General features: G+C 43.0%; 1 protein-coding gene across 2 annotated transcripts in view; it reads left to right on the forward strand.

Moving 5' to 3' along the window:
* The window catches only part of THSD4 (thrombospondin type 1 domain containing 4), a 680,304-nt gene that overhangs the window by 128,812 nt on the left and 535,436 nt on the right, over window positions 1–16,056 (forward strand). For both annotated transcript variants that reach the window (XM_024232473.3, XM_063716704.1), the window contains exon 6: window positions 13,313–13,415. In XM_024232473.3, coding sequence (XP_024088241.3) covers window positions 13,313–13,415 — 103 coding nt within the window. The remainder of the gene's footprint in view (window positions 1–13,312; window positions 13,416–16,056) is intronic.

The raw sequence follows: 16,056 nt of genomic DNA on the forward strand, positions 1-16,056 counted from the left end.
GGGTATGGTGTCTGGGCCATATTAACACACCTTTTAATCTTCCTCCTTTCTCTTTGCTTTCCATGTATTCTCCCCACATAGTTTTCTTTTTTAAAGTTATTGCTTTAGTAACTTATACATTCCTTCTTGGATTGCTTATTGACAATCACGTAATGGTGGTATTAATTATTAACAGCTATTGCTGCAAAACAAACAACCTCCAAATTCTCAGTGACTTATATTAACAATGTTTATTCTTTGCTCAAGTGCAATATATAAGTTTCCCAGAGGTTCTCTGCTATTCCAGGTGTAAACACTAGGTATTGTAGCATGAAGAAGTCTGAGAGTGAAGTTGTGAAGAGTATTCTCTTAGGGGAGGAGCTGGGACAGCTGAGGTGATAGATGGCACACAGAGGCCTCTGGGCAGCAGTACGTTCCTAACTGGTGTGGAATTATGTTGTTATTTTAAGGACCTGTATAGCTGTATGCATGCATATATTTATAGGTATACCCACTTTGGATATCAGTTCAATAAATATTTATTGGTTTTATCTTCATGCATTTAAATAATATCTACCATTATTAAAAACTCATAAGCCAGGCCTTGTGCTCAGCACTTTTTTTTTTTTTTTTGAGATGGAGTCTCACTCTGTCGCCCAGGCTGGAGCGCAGTGGCGCGATCTCGTCTCACTGCAACCTCTGCCTCCCGGGTTCAAGCAATTCTCCTGCCTCAGCCTCCCGAGTAGCTGGGACTGCAGGTGCGCACCACTACTTGCAGCTAATTTTTCTGTTTTTTTTAGTAGAGACGGGGTTTGACTATGTTGGCCAGGATAGTCTCGATCTTTTGACCTTGTGATCTGCCTGCCTCTGCCTCCCAAAGTGCTGGGATTACAAGTGTGAGCCACCGCACCTGGCCTGTGCTCAGCACTTTTTCTACTTACTCCATTTCATCTCCTTAACCATGAGTTTGCTCTTCTCTTCATTTTATAGTTGCAAAGAGAGGTAAAATAACTTGCTGAAGATGCCACAGCTAGTGAGTAGTAGAACAAACTATCAATGTTAACTGTATATGGTGACCAAAGGAATTTTTTAAAATATCAGTTTAAAGACTGTGTATTAAAGAGAAATGAATGAGAGGATGTTAAGAGGTTAAATTTCTGAGCTGGTATATTTTTCATTAATAATTTAATCTGCCTTAATAGTCTGTTGCTGGGTAACAGGACAGCTGTTCTATATTAGCTTCAATTTCCTCATTAAAAATATATTTCCTGCTATAGAGTCCATAGAAATGACTTAATTTGTGATCTTAATAATTTCATTGAATGCCTGGGTTGCTTTTTAGCTTATTCTTCCACTGTCACACTTCAGGAATCATTAATTTTAAAAAGCAGTAATTTTTCTAAGGCCATTGCTGATCAGTCAACCAATAAGTCTTCATTGAGCATCATTGCTTGTCTTGTAACAGAGTAGGTGTCATGGAGAATAACAGAAAAGTCGTGGTATCTACCTCCTAGCATTGCTTTGAGGATCAAATGAGGTGATGGTAGGAAAGTGCTTTGTAAATCAAAAAGTAAAGAATTGTTTGGTTTCATGGTCAGACATGCCCTTGTTCCTGCATATCTGTTGCTGTTCTTTTAAAATGAAATGAATTCATTTGTAATATAGAACATATTCTCCCATTGATTAGTATATCTCTTAATTTTGAAGACCAAGCAAACCATAGAGAGAAAGTAAAAGAGAGGGCATTTGGCATCCATGTGGAGCTGATGCCCGCTTAGCATTCCTTGCATTTAACTTACACTTGTAAAGCATGCCCCTTTTGCCAGACCTGTGCTGCCAACAGCAGGGTTGTTCTCCCCATGTGGAAGCTGTGGCTTCCCTGAATGCTGGGGTAATGGCACCACTGAGGAGACTGTATTGCAAGGAATCCCAAGAAATTCTCGTGAGGTCATAGTGTCTTCTGGCATTTTGGATGAAGGCAAAATAAAGCCTCCAACCCAGGCCAAAGAAGTACATGTTGACAAGGGATTGTATAGGTGTAGTTCCCTTCTCTTCCCTGTGACATGTGCACAGTGTCCTCCCCAGTGCACCCCACTGTTCCAAGTCCACATCCTGCTTACCCTTATTGAGAGATGTCATTCCTTAGAGGCTCCATTATTGCATATATTTTTTTCATACGCCCATGTCTTCCTGTGACTTGGGCCACACCCCCATGATCTCTTTAAAACTCCCTCTTTCAGAGGTTCCCAAGACCATTCCTGGGTTTGATGATTTCCTAGGAGTACTCATAAGACTTAGCATATAGTCACACTCACAGTTATGACTTATTACAGCCAAAGGATTGAATAAAGAAAGCAAGATCACTAAAGGAAAGGCTCATAGGCCGAAGAGCATAGGAAACCAGGCATAAGCTCTCCAGAATCACAGTGGAGCCACATAGGACTTGCTTAATTCCTCTGCAATGACTTGTTATAACATATAAAAGTTCTCTACCAGAGAAGTCTCCCCTGTGCCCAGGGTTTTTACTGAGGGCTGGTCACATAGGCATCCTCTGCCTGCCACGTATCAAAATTCCAGACTCCTAAAAAGAAATCAGGTGTTTAGCATAAGCTATATTTAGGCACGGTGAGCCACTCCTATCATTTAGGGAGTGGTGAGAACTGCCCTGAAATCCAAGTTCCCAGATGCCAGCCATGGACCAGCCTTGCAAACAGGCCTTTCTAAGGGGAGCAGTCTCAGTTCAGCTATGTTGCTTTTTTTATATACTCCCCAGATGGACCCATATGCCCCAGCATCTCAGCATCAATGACCTCATGTAGACATTTCTCTGTCCTCCCCAGTGTCCAGCATCAAGAGAGGACATGAATGACCCAATAATGTAAGTATTCCTACTCAAAGAGGAAAAGGTTTACAGATGCCAAGCTTTGACGCGGAGGAACTGAGTTTCCTTGGGCAAGTCACTTAACACCCTGAGGACTATCTGTAAAGTGGGCTAATGATCCCTACTCTGTAGGGTTGATGTCAGGTTCAGACAAGATGGAGTGTAGAAGAGCTGGCATGGCAGCGACACAAGGAAGGCATGGTGCTGACACATTGTTGGGAAATAAACGTGACTGGCATACCCCCCTTTAGATGGGAATGGAGTAAGGTCTCCCCTATCTGAACATCTTCCAGGTTCTCAGTGGTAACTGAAGAAATACGTGGATGAAATGATCAGACTTGCTCAGAGTCATCCTCAGTCCCATGCTAGCTGCGATTGAGGCTTCTTTACCTTTACGCAGTGACAAAACGAGATTGCCAAGAGACCCAATAGTTCAGCTGTGATTTAGTTTTAGTGTGATCACCCTTGGGTCATGGTGACTTTAAAGTGATAAGAGTTAAATTATAGATAACCAACTTAATAACAGTGAATTCTTTACATCTTCCGATGTGCATGTTTAATATTAAGACCTATCTTATGGTGTGATCTAGGAATTTTAAGCATTCCAGCGTGTCTCTGAGATTGTTCAATTCATATAAGATTTCCGAATGTAGACTTTAAAGATACGGAAGTATTATTATTTTGTTGCCTACAATGTGTATGAGGAAGTTTAGGTGACACATCCTAGTACAGATAGAGAATCTATGGTCTTTTCGAGCACCAATCTCAAACATCTGCTAGTGCAACACTCTCCTTCAGCAGACTGTATGTGATGGACGCAAGACTCAATCTGGTCCAAAGTCTTTTTTTTTTTTTTTTTTTTTTTTTTTTTGAGATAGAGTCTTGCTCTGTCGCCCAGGCTGGAGTGCAGTGGCACGATCTCAGCTCACTACAACCTCCGCCTCCCCGGTTCAAGGGTTCAAGCCATTCTCCCACCTCACCCTCCCAAGTAGCTGGGATTACAGGCGCACACCACCATACCTGGCTAATTTTTGTATTTTTGGTAGAGATGGGTTTTACCATGTTGGCCAGGCTGGTCTCCAACTCCTGACCTCAGGTGATCTGCCCACCTTGGCCTCCCAAAGTGCTGTGATAACAGGCGTGAGCCACTGCACCCAGCCTTGGTTTTTTTGTTTGTTTGTTTATTTTTGTTGTTTTTTTGTTTTTTTGAGACAGAGTCTCGCTCTGTTGCCCAGGCTGGAGTGCAGTGGTGCAAAGTCTTTTAAACATTCTCAAGAGAAGGCTTTAGCTTGAAGTCCATAAGCATAACATTGACGTTGATTGCGCGGGGTGAGGTGTTAGGCTGTGGTTGGAGACACTGAGATGCGAGCAGACTCTTGCCTTATGCAGCTTGAGTCCAGTAAGAGGGATTGACTCATAAAGAGGTATTAACAGTGCAGATCATATGTGCCACCGCACATGCCACATAGGTCCTTTCAAATCCCCACACAGTCGAAATTAACCTGGCTTGGGTGGAGTTCGAGTGCAGATTATCCAGGCAAGGGAGGATGTTTTAGGAAGAGCAAGTGACAGGGGTCCTAGAGGCCCTTTGCAGTCCTGTAAGGGCTGAGGAGCAAGAAGGAGGCACTCAAGGACCTCTTGGTGGAATCAGATGTGTTTTCAGTGAGTGAAGGCTTCACCTTCAAGTTTGTTTTCAGCAGTGAGGGGCAACACAGGGCGGAAGTCATGATTAATCCACAGCCCTGCACTTTCTTGATGAGGGCTAAAAGTAATAGGAACTCAAGGAATAGAGTAAACAGTTAAGTTTCTTATTCATGGAAGCTCATTGAAGCCCAAGACTTGATAGCTAGAGTTTTTATAGGGATTGCAACAGAGGAAGGAGAAATCAAACCTCAATTCCTCTGGCGCCTGAGGAGATGCAGTTGAAAAAAAACAACAACCCTTTTCTGGCCAGGCTCAGTTGGGCTTGATTGGCTCATGCCTGTAATCCCAGCACTGTGAGAGGCCCTGGTGGGAGGATCGCTTGAGGCCAGAGGCCAGGAGTTCAAGACCAGCCTGGAGAACATAGTGAGACCCTGTCTCTACAAAAAATTTAAGAAACAGCTGAGGTTGGTGGTATGTGCCTCTGGTCCCAGTTACCCAGGAGGCTTGAGGCAGGATTGTTTCAGCCCAGGAGTTGGAGGATGCATTGAACTATGATCACACCACTGCACTCCAGCCTGGGGGGCAGAGTAATACCTTGTCTCTAAAACAACAACAACAACAAAAAATCCTTTCTGCTTTTGTCCTGGAGGCTTAGGTGTCTCTCGTCCCACTTTCTCTTAGGGACTCCGAATTCAACACTTTCTCCCTAGGCGTTCTGAATGCAACACTTTCTCCCTGGAGAGGAGACTGATTGATACTCTGACCTCTTCTGGAGGAGGGAGGCTGTAGTGCAAGGCAGGGACAAAATTATGAGTTTTTAAGGGGCTTTGCTGCCAAAGGAGGCGTGATCCTGAGTTTAGACAGAGTGCACTTAACATTATGAGGGGGAAACTCCTGGGGCTAAAAGCAGCTTTTAGCAAACATGGATGTGATTTCTGGTATCAATGACTCTCCAGTGAATTTCCCTGGGGTAGGACTGGCTTTTGACAATGGATTTATCCATATGGAGTTGTTTCTGCCCCAGAGTAAGTGCAAATAAGGGGAAGATGTTGGCCAAATCTCAAACCTAGATGGGCGTGCTCTCTGCAGGCAGATTCTAATTCTACTCCATCTCTAGTCTGATATTGAATGAAAGAGGAGCTAATAACGTCCTGACTGCAATTTTAAGCAAAAACTTAGTAAATGGGCCAGGTAAGAATCGAGTACAGTTCTGTAAGGTGTAAAGCTTGCCAGGAACCATGAGGCCAGTTACTGAATGGACAGAATGGGGGTTTCAACACTAGTTTCTCTTATCATGAGCTTATCATCAGCCTCCTCATCTAGGAAATATGTGCGAGTATCAGTGCTTTTTGCAGCATTTTTCTTTCTGTCTTCTCAGACCACTTGGAATTTCCACAGAAAATTCTCTTACTGACCTTTTCATATATATATATATATATATACACACACACGTATGTATATACACTTATATGTGAATCACACACACATATATATATAAATGTATATACATGTATACACACCATACACACATATATATGTATACATAATGTGTGTGTATATATATACACACAAATATATACACACGAGAATTGTTAACAGTTGTCATTTTTCATGATTATAGAAAGTTGTTCTCTTATTGACTTGATATATATATATACACACACATTTATATACACAAGAATTGTTAACTGTTGTCATTTTTCATGATTATAGAAAGTTGTTCTCTTATTGACTTCATATATATATACACACACACATTTATATACACAAGAATTGTTAACAGTTGTCATTTTTCAAGGTTATAAAAAGTACAAACAAAGAGTAAGAAATATCAGAACAGCAAAGACATGTATATCCTAGTCTGTCTCTCAAGATGTAATCACAGCCAGTGATTTTTAACTTGTAGTTCTTATGTTCATTCTCTCTATAACTCTAAATGGCACATTAATACCCCTCCTTCTTGATATGTCAACTTAAATTTTCTCCATCAACTCCTTATTCTGGAAGATGAAGAAATGATCCCCTTTCCTTCCACTCCTGCTGATCTACACTAGCCACATTTTTATTTTCACTTGTATTTTTGGCTATATGTAGTAAATTAACAATTTTTATTTTCTTGATTTTTCAACATTAGGAAAAATCAGTTAACTCTTTCCTTTGCAAGGTTAGAAATGTCGTGTCCAAACAATTCACTACATTCCTTTCCGTGCATTATACATTTTTGTTTATGCATTTTTCTCGCGTTGGCCTGTAAGTCCCTGAGGGAGGCTATTATGGCAAATTTTTCTTTGTATCCTCATTACTGTCAACACCTGACACATGGAGCGCTGCAATGAATATTTGCCTTTGAATGGAATTTTGCACCCTGCCTCAGCAGATAGCAGAGGGGAAGGAAGCCAGTCTTATTAATGTGATACCAGAAATAGCCACTAGGAAATGTGTGCTTCTTGGGAGATTAAGGTGGTTTGGTTTTTGTTTTTGTTTTTGCTTGAGTCAGGGTCTCACTGTGTTGTCCAGGTTGGAGTGCAGCGGCGTGATCATAGCTCACTACAGCCTCAAACTCCTGGACTCAAACAATCCTTCTGCCTCAGCCTACAGGCATGCACTACCATGCTCAGCTTATTTTTATTTTTTGTAGAGATGGGGTCTTGCTATGTTGCCCATGGTGGTCTTGAACTTCTGCACTCAAACATGCTCCCATTTAGCCTCCCAAAGTGCTGGGATCACAGGCATGGGTCCACCACACCAGACTAAATTTTTTAACAAGTTTACATTTTGCCATGTGCTTCCCGATTAGTTAAGGAAAAAAGAATTCTTTTTTAGATCTTCTTACAGACATAGAGATATGTAAATAATATAAATAGGCAGTCGTAAGTAAGCACTCTTGAGATAGGCCTAGATTTGAAGGGATCTCGAATATTTAAAAATCTATGATTGGCCTGGGTGAATGGCTGGGCTTAGCGTCATATTAACATCCTTTGGGGCTTTGATGTAGGTATTGAATGAGAGGGAAACACCTCTCCCTAGGAGAACATTATTAACTTCCCTTGGATGAAAAAAATAAAAAAAGCATTTGAGAATTACAAAAATCTCAGATAAAACAAAAGAAAACAAAACAACAACAATGAAAAACATCCAAAGCCTTTCCCCACCTCTTTGGACAAACTAGTTAATTCACTGACTGGAGAATTTCTGGAAGTGGTGGGAGGTGGCAAAGGTTTTCGTGAGGTTGAGTTTGTTCTGTGTAATTTGAGAAAGGAGATATTAAACATATTTGAAAAATGTGCAAGATAACTGGAGCGAAATTTTGGCCCATGGTTTTATTTCTCTATAGCTAGAAAACAAGCCCATTTTCCAGCTGTAGATGAGAAAGGAAGGAAGGGCATGTTTGCTCAGAACACATACTTTTCAAGCAATTATGGCTCTGGAACTACTGGATTATCCACAGTGGACATTTGGTGTCTCCACTTCAGCAAACATTTATTCAGCATTACAGAGAGCTGGAAACATTAATGTATTACCACTTAAAAATCCCCATAAAAACCCCTAGGGATTGGGGCCTGGAAGGTGGTACAGGGCTTGTTATTCAATTGTGGTAGTTTAGACTTTGAGAAGCAAAATGTTTTTCCCAAGGTCACACAGCCACTTTCTCATGGCAGTGCAGGGACATTTTCTAGATTTCTTTTTTTAAAAGCTTTCATGACTGTGGTGACATTAAATACATCATATGTTGCTATGGTAGCTGGTCTTTTGATTGAATCCATAGCAATGAAAAGGATAAAAAAATTACATATCTGACGCAGACAGACTTCAAGGTCATGTTCCTTGGCACTGCTACATTGGAGATGATGCTGTCCGTCTCCTGGGGAGATGACAGTAATTAATTACCATCAATGTGATCACTGATGGTGGCCTCTTGAACAGTGAAGTTGGGTACAGGCAGTTGTCATTTCAGATTAACCAGGATCACTAGAAATGTAGCTGGAGTTTCCATAATACTATTTGTGACTCATAGCAACCCCAGGCAATTGTCTGGATAGAACTTTGGATAGGGCTCATATTGCTTTATAAGGATTCAGCTAATCATATTAAAGTAAAGTCTTTATTTCTGTTCCATTAAAAGTCCAGTGGAAACATCCCTCCCTCTTTTGGGTGGGAGTCATTTGAAGGGAGGTTATCTCCCAGAGGCATTACTTGGCTCTAAATCTCCAGACTTTGTTGGTCTCATCCTGAATGAGCCTGATCTCTATCTACATGGCTTTTCCCCTGTCTCAGTTTTCTGGCCTGAAGATTACAAGAATCTCTGCCCATGAAAAGGATCAGCTATCTGCAAGAAACCTGCCCCCAGGGCCAGTTCACAGTGTAATGTACAGACAATTACTGATAAGGTGAAGGTGACTCAGTCCATGACATCAGGAAACAACCAATTTAAAACCTAAGAAAGGGGTAAAAGGATCTGTAACCTGGAAGTTTTCACTTCAGAGAGTCTGTTAAAATGAGAGGAGATCACATCCCGATAATAGCATGAGAAGTACAAACAGATGTAATCTATAAAAGAGACATGAAACAGGATTTCCCAGGCCCTGCTTGGTTTTCATCCTCACTCCGCAGCTCCCTGCTCCTTGTAGTGGAGGCCAGCCACTTCGCCAGGCCTCGGGGACTGATTCCAGCTTTGGCCTCTAGCCCTATCCTGACAATCGACAAGACACAGTTATGGCTCTCTTGTCTGAGGACCCATCACAAATTAACTTTGTTGTCTACACAGTCACGAAGGGCACCGTGGCATAGTGGTTACTATGATGGATTCTAGATGCAAAGTGTCAGGGTTCAAATCTTGATTTCACCACTTATGAGCCCTATGACCTTATGCAGCTCATTTAACTTTTTGTTGCCTTGGGTTCCTCATCTATAAAATGGGTATAATAGTTATTGTGAGGATTAAATGAGCTGAATATATGTAAATCACATAGTGGAATGTCTAACATTTAATAAATGCTCAATAAAAGTTAGGTATCATCATCGTCATCATCATCATCATCATCATCATCATCATCATCACCATCATCAGTCCAGGCTTCTGCCTTCCTTGCCTGTACCACAATGCTGCCTCAATAACCCACTTCCACGTCCGGGCCCAAGAAGCCTTGCACTTCTCTGGCCGCATCCCTTTGCCCTCCAGGCTTGCAGTTTGCCTGGCGTCATGTGAGTCCTTGCTGGAGTCACACACAGGGCCATGCCCATCCACCAGGACACCTTGTTACCTCCTGCTGGGCTTAGCTGACTCCCGGCAACTGCAGGTGGATCTGCTGATCACTGTGGCTCTGAGGCCATGTTAAGCTCTTCTGTCTTAGATGGGAACCGGACTATGCTTAGATGTAAATGACTTATTGGTGACCAAGGGACAGGGTATCCTAAATGACCCACAATAAGTTGGGTTGGCAGATGTGTATGGATGTAAGAGCACCAGGCATTAGTGGAGTATTAAGCCATACCCTAAGATTATAAACTGCAAGGACATGCAAAGCTGGCTAAGGGCTAGTGTATTTGGCAGGGCTCAATACTGATACATTGTCCCTTTTTTTTTTTTTTTGAGACAGAGTCTTGCTTTGTCGCCCAGGCTAGAGTGCAGAGGCATGATCTCAGCTCATTGCAACCTCTGCCTCACAGGTTCAAGTGATTCTCCTGCCTCAGCCTCCTGAGTAGCTGGGATCACAGGTGCATGCCACCATGCCCGGCTAATTTTTTGTATTTTTAATAGAGACAGGGTTACACTATGTTGGCAGGCTGGTCTCGAACTCCAGACCTCAAGTGATCCGTCTGCCTTGGCCTCCCAAAGTGCTAGGATTATAGCTGTGAGCCACTGCACCTGGCCAATTGTCACTTTTATTACATAAATATTACATGTTTATTGCAGAAAAAATTAAATAACACAAATAGACTAAACATTAATTATAAATTAAAAATATCTATAACGTCACCTTCCAGAGATAACACTTTTAACCTCTCTCTGTGTATGTATACACACAGTCCACACACATAATCTTTTTAACACTTGTAACTTAGTGGATTGTGGATTCCTTTCCAAGTCATGAAATAGACATTTATGTTGTCAAGTACTGAGCAATTCTAGATGATTCTGAATGTGCATTGGTTTGTGGTCTAGCCTATTAGCCATTTTACTCATTGAGAGAAAGGGGTTAAGCAGACTGTTAAGTCTTTGTAGTCTACAGCTTCCAGTTCTGGTAACTGCCACCAGGTTAATGAAGGGTGGCTTCTGGCTGGAGCCTCATTGTGGAGCAGCTTGGCTTTACTTAGGTGTAGTTATTTGAGGAACAGGACCTTCAACCACTTGTGCTGGTCTGTTTCTGCTATGAAGACCTGCAGCCCGGCAGCTGATCTCTAGTTCTGATTATGGACAGGGTGGGCCATCAGCGTTCTGGGCTCTGCTTCTGTGTCACTGTGGAGCCTTTGGCAAGGCTTGCCACATCTCCAGGTTTCAGTTCCCTCGTCTGTAAATGAAAGAGGTTGGATTTGATTCTCTTTTGCTCTAGCACTCTGTGATTCCATGTTAAGTCATTTGGAGTGGAGTGAGATGGGGCTTGGGCATGGCCCTTCATCGCTGCTGCACAGGTTAGGATGCACAGGCCGCACCAGAATCACCCAAAGAGCACTTCAAGCATATATTCCTGGGCTCTTGTCCCCACTCTTCTGCCAGAGTGAGGCTTGAGAATCTGCATTTTTAGCAAACTCCTCAAGGTTTCTTTCTCGAAGCCGTACTTGGGGACTGCTACAGAGATGGTGGCCTCTCCAAGTCACCCAGCTGTTCACATCCTACTCGAACTCTGGCTCAGGCCAAAGGCATGTGAAAAGCATCTTAGTTAACTCAAAAGCCTTCATGGAGACAGCTGGTGTTGCTGGAAGCTTACATGGGCCCAGCTTTAGGGTTGCCAGCAGGTTGGCTTCCAGAGCCCTTAGGAGACAGACTTCTGTGGCCTGTCTGCCTCTCACTGATTGTCAGAGCTCAGCCCATCCTGCTTGTTCACCCTGCCTGTTTTTTCCTACCAGTTTCCATCATTTTCTGCTTTAGAGGGCTTCTTGCTCCATATGGTTCGGCTCAGGCCACAGCAGGGTAATGACCACGCTGGGCATTTGTACCAGCAGCCTCCCCAACTGCGACTGTCCTTAATCAAGCAGGAGATGTTTACCCTCACACCTGTTTTCAGTCCTTTGGTCCCTCATCTTCCAGGAGACCTAATATTTCTGATACATACAGTAGATTTCTCTACAAATCCTTGAAGACTTTGAACTATCCTATTAGCAGTCTATTCCAGAGACTTCTTCTACACAGTACTGTTTAATGTTTCAGGGGCCAGGCTCCTTTTCCTTCTGATTATTCACACACACACACACACACACACACACACACACACACACACACACTCACTCACTCTCTCTCTCTCTCTCTCTCTCTCTCAAACAAAGTATAGCTTGGGTTCAACAAAGCTAGATCATACTTTATCCACAATATGAATTAGAGATTCTGATCTTATTATTTTCTGTTTCCTACTTATTTACTTTATGCCACACTTTGCTCATATTTACCATTTATAAATGAGGAAGAGATAAGCCAGAGGGAGCAGTATGTTTTCCTTGAGTAGTCTAGTGCATCAGAATCACCTGGATAAACTTGATAAAATACAGATCTCTGGATCTCATCCCAGATTTACTGAATAATAATCCTTAAGGGAGGGATCCAGAAGTTTGCATTTCCAAAAAGACCTCTGGGTGATTGTTTTGCATGCAGAAGGTCGGAAATTCCTGCTTTAGGTGGGACAGAATTTAGACTAGAATTTAGAGAAGATGGGGTGGACAATGAGAGACAGCCTGGTGGGAACCAGGCTGCTTGCGTTTAAATCCAGGCCCTACACCTCACTGGCTGTGTGACTCCTCCATGCCTCAGTTGCTCTCATGAAAAATCTGTAAAACTACAGTGTTTACCTTATTGGTTGTTGTGAAGATTAAATGAGTTCATATGTGGAACATGTTTAAAGTAGTGCCTGGCAAAGGTAAGGGCTCTGAACATGTCTGCTGTGGCTACTGTTCCATGCAAGGGGAATGGCATGAACAAAGTCAAACAGAAGTGGATGGCCTCTTTGAACGAATGGAGTAAACTGACTTGTCAGGAGTAGAAGGTTTATATCAGTGGTTTTCAAATTATAGTGTGCAAAAAAATAACCTGGGGAGCTTGTTAAAAGTTTCTTGCCCCTATAACGATTCTGAGTTGGTATACGTGAAGCCTGGGGATCTGCATTTAAACTTTTTGATGCAGCTTATGAGCAAATGTTCAGGAACCCAGTAGTTTAGGTAGAAGAGAGCTGGTATTTAAAGTTGGAAAGAGGCTGGGCGCGGTGGCTCACGCCTGTAATCCCAGCACTTTGGGAGGCTGAGGCGGGTGGATCACCTGAGGTCAGGAGTTCAAGACCAGCCTGGCCAACATGGTGAAAGCCCATCTCTACAAAAAATACGAAAATTAGCCAGGTGTGGTGGTAGGTGCCTGTAATCCCAGCTACTTGGGAGGCTGAGGCAGGAGAATCACTTGAACCTGGGAGGTGGAGGTTGCAGTGAGCCGAGATTGGGCCACTGCACTCCAGCCTGGGCGACAAGAGTGAGACTCCATCTCAAAAAAAAAAAAAAAAGAATAAAAATAAAAAATAAATAAAGTTGGAAAGGTATCCAGGGTTTGGAAATGTATCCTGGAGCTATGAAAAGTATGGACACTAATTGCATATTTAATATCTGCTTTATTAGGTATGTCCAGAAAGCAGTAGAAGTATCCGGGAGGTACAGTGTGCATCCTACAACAACAAGCCATTCATGGGCCGGTTTTATGAGTGGGAACCATTTGCAGAAGGTAAGAATAGACCCAGCCCTGTCCATAGAAATTACTTTAGTCTATTTTCCATTGTTGCTGACTTCTGATTGATGTTGGAGGTATTGGTGTGATCCTGGCTGGGGTGTCAATAGGGGAGAAAGTGTGACTCCAGGGCAAAGAGAAGCCTGCATGGGTCTTTACCAAAGGTAGCATAGCTCAGGTGACACCTGGACCATCTTCAGCATGAGTCAGATGGATGAGGCACTGAAGGAAACAAGCAACATCCAAGGATGGCAGGGTGAGGGGGACAGAACAGGGTTCAAGGAATCAGTTGGAGAAGAGGTTCAAACATAAAGTTGTGAGCCGTGAGTGCAGATGGAGTTTCCTTTTCCTTGGTTCCTGCTACAAGGGCTAGTATGGGAGCTTAAGAGAACATGTGGGGTTGTACAGTTGTGTGGTTCTCACCTGTAGGGGGCCTCACATGCTGATTCCAAAGATAATAGTAGGCAGGCATTGCTCGTGAGTCCAAGATCCCCGTCATTTCCAAATGACAGAAGATCCAGAGTTGGTAGAGCAAGTTGATCCCACTCTGCATGCTGGAGTCACTTTTCTTTGTTGAAATCCAGATGATAACATGGCTTGCGGACTAAGAAGTTTTAACATTCTGAGATATTTCTTCCCACCCCTGGAGAAAGTGGGCTCAGAAGAGGTGTTGGGTCAAGCAGAACTTGTAGGGGTTCTATGCTCACAACCAAGTTGGCTGGAGAGGGAGTCCAGCTGCCTTCAGGGCCCAGTGGAAGAGCTCTGCCCAGCCAGCCCTTCTCAGCCTCAGCCCGAGGCAGTGGCTGGGACAGCTAAGGTTGGCCAAGACCCAGAGTATGGAGCACTGCGCTATGTCCAGGATCTGGAGAAATTGCCTTGGAAGAGGGATTGATAGTGAGTTGTGATAATTTCATTGCAGAATCAATGCCTGGGGAAGCCAAACTGTGCAAGGTGGTTCTATACTTAGATAGAAGCCCTTAGGGAGGAGGGAAGTGGATTAGTATCTGACTGCTCTGAAATTGGATGCTAAATTGTTTTTATCTGTGCAGTGTTCTCAGAGACTCCATAGCTTCTATTAGATTCTCCGAGTGGTCCCATGACCTCAAAATTGTTAAGAACTAACTTGACTGAAAAATTGAGACTATCAAATTCAAGCAGGAAGGATGTACAGAGGAAATATAGAGCTAGCTGAGTGCACATACAAGGGTTGGGGAACAGGGTGAAGGGTGAGCAAAAGAAGGATGCCAAAGTGAAATTTTGATTTGATTCTGTGGATAGAGCTTGGTTCTGACCTTTTTCATTTTTAAGAGCATTATGTTAAATTTAAGGTGGTATCCTGATTTGGATCCTGAAACAGAAAAAGGGCATTGTTGGAAAACCTGGTGAAATAGGCATAAAGTGTACAGTTTAGTTAATAGTATTGTACCAGCGTTAATGTCTTAGTTTTTATAAATGGTTTGTTTTTTGTTTTTGTTTTTGTTTTGTTGTTGAGGTGGAGTCTTGTGCTGTTGCCCAGGCTGGAGTGCGGTGGTGTGATCTCAGCTCACTGCAACCTCTGCCTCCCGGGTTCAAGCAATTCTCCTGCCTTAGCCTCCTGAGTAGCTGGGATTACAGGTGTGCAACACTACGCCTGGCTAATTTTTGTATTTTTAGTAGAGGTGGGGTTTTGCCATGTTGGCCAGGCTGGCCTCGAACTCCTGACCTCAAGTGATCCACCCGCCTCAGCCTCCCAAAGTACTGGGATTACAGACATGAGCCACCGCACCCAGCCTATAAATGGTTTTGTAACATGTTAACATTATGCGAAGCTGGGTAAAGGGTATACAGGAACTTTTGTACTATCTTTGTAACTTTCCTATAAATCTAAAATGGTTTCAAAATAAAACGTCTTAAAGGCATTGTACTCCCAATTAGCTATGTCTTACATGCATTCTGGTGAAGACAAAGTGTAATACTCACTTAATATGGGTGAGGAAGAGTGCACTGGGTTAAATACTGCTCCCACCCACCACCCAAATTGGTATTCTTCCTGGAACCTTAGAATGTGACCTTATTTGGAAATAGAGTCATTGCAGATGTAATCAGTTATGTTGAGTTCATATTGGAATAGGGTGGGCTCTTAATCTGGAATGACTTGTGTTCTGATAAGAGGAGAAAGTTGGGAGGTCAAGGCAGGTGGATCACCTGAGGTCAGGAGTTCGAGACCAGCCTGACCAACATGGAGAAACCCCGTCTCTACTAAAAAATAGAAAATTAGCCTGGCATGGTGGTGCATGCCTGTAATCCCAGCTACTTGGGAGGCTGAGGCAGGAGAATCGCTTGAACCTGGGAAGTGGAGGTTGTGGTGAGGTGAGATCACGCCATTGCACTGCAGCCTGGGCAACAAGAGTGCAACTCCATCTCAAAAAAACAAAAAACAAAAAAAAAGAAGAAGAGGAGGAGAAAGGACACAGACATACAGGGAGGATGCCAAGTGATGATGAAGACAGAGATTGGAGTGATGCTTCTACAAGGTAACACCAAGGATTGCTGGCAGCCACCAAGAGCTAGGAAGAGACAAGGAAGCATCCTTGCCTAGAGCCTTCAAAGTGGGCATGGTCCTGCCAACACCTTGATTTTGCACTGCCAGCCTCTAGAA

The sequence above is a fragment of the Pongo abelii genome, chromosome 16 (genome assembly GCF_028885655.2).
Source record: "Pongo abelii isolate AG06213 chromosome 16, NHGRI_mPonAbe1-v2.0_pri, whole genome shotgun sequence".
NCBI classification, from domain to species: domain Eukaryota; kingdom Metazoa; phylum Chordata; class Mammalia; order Primates; family Hominidae; genus Pongo; species Pongo abelii.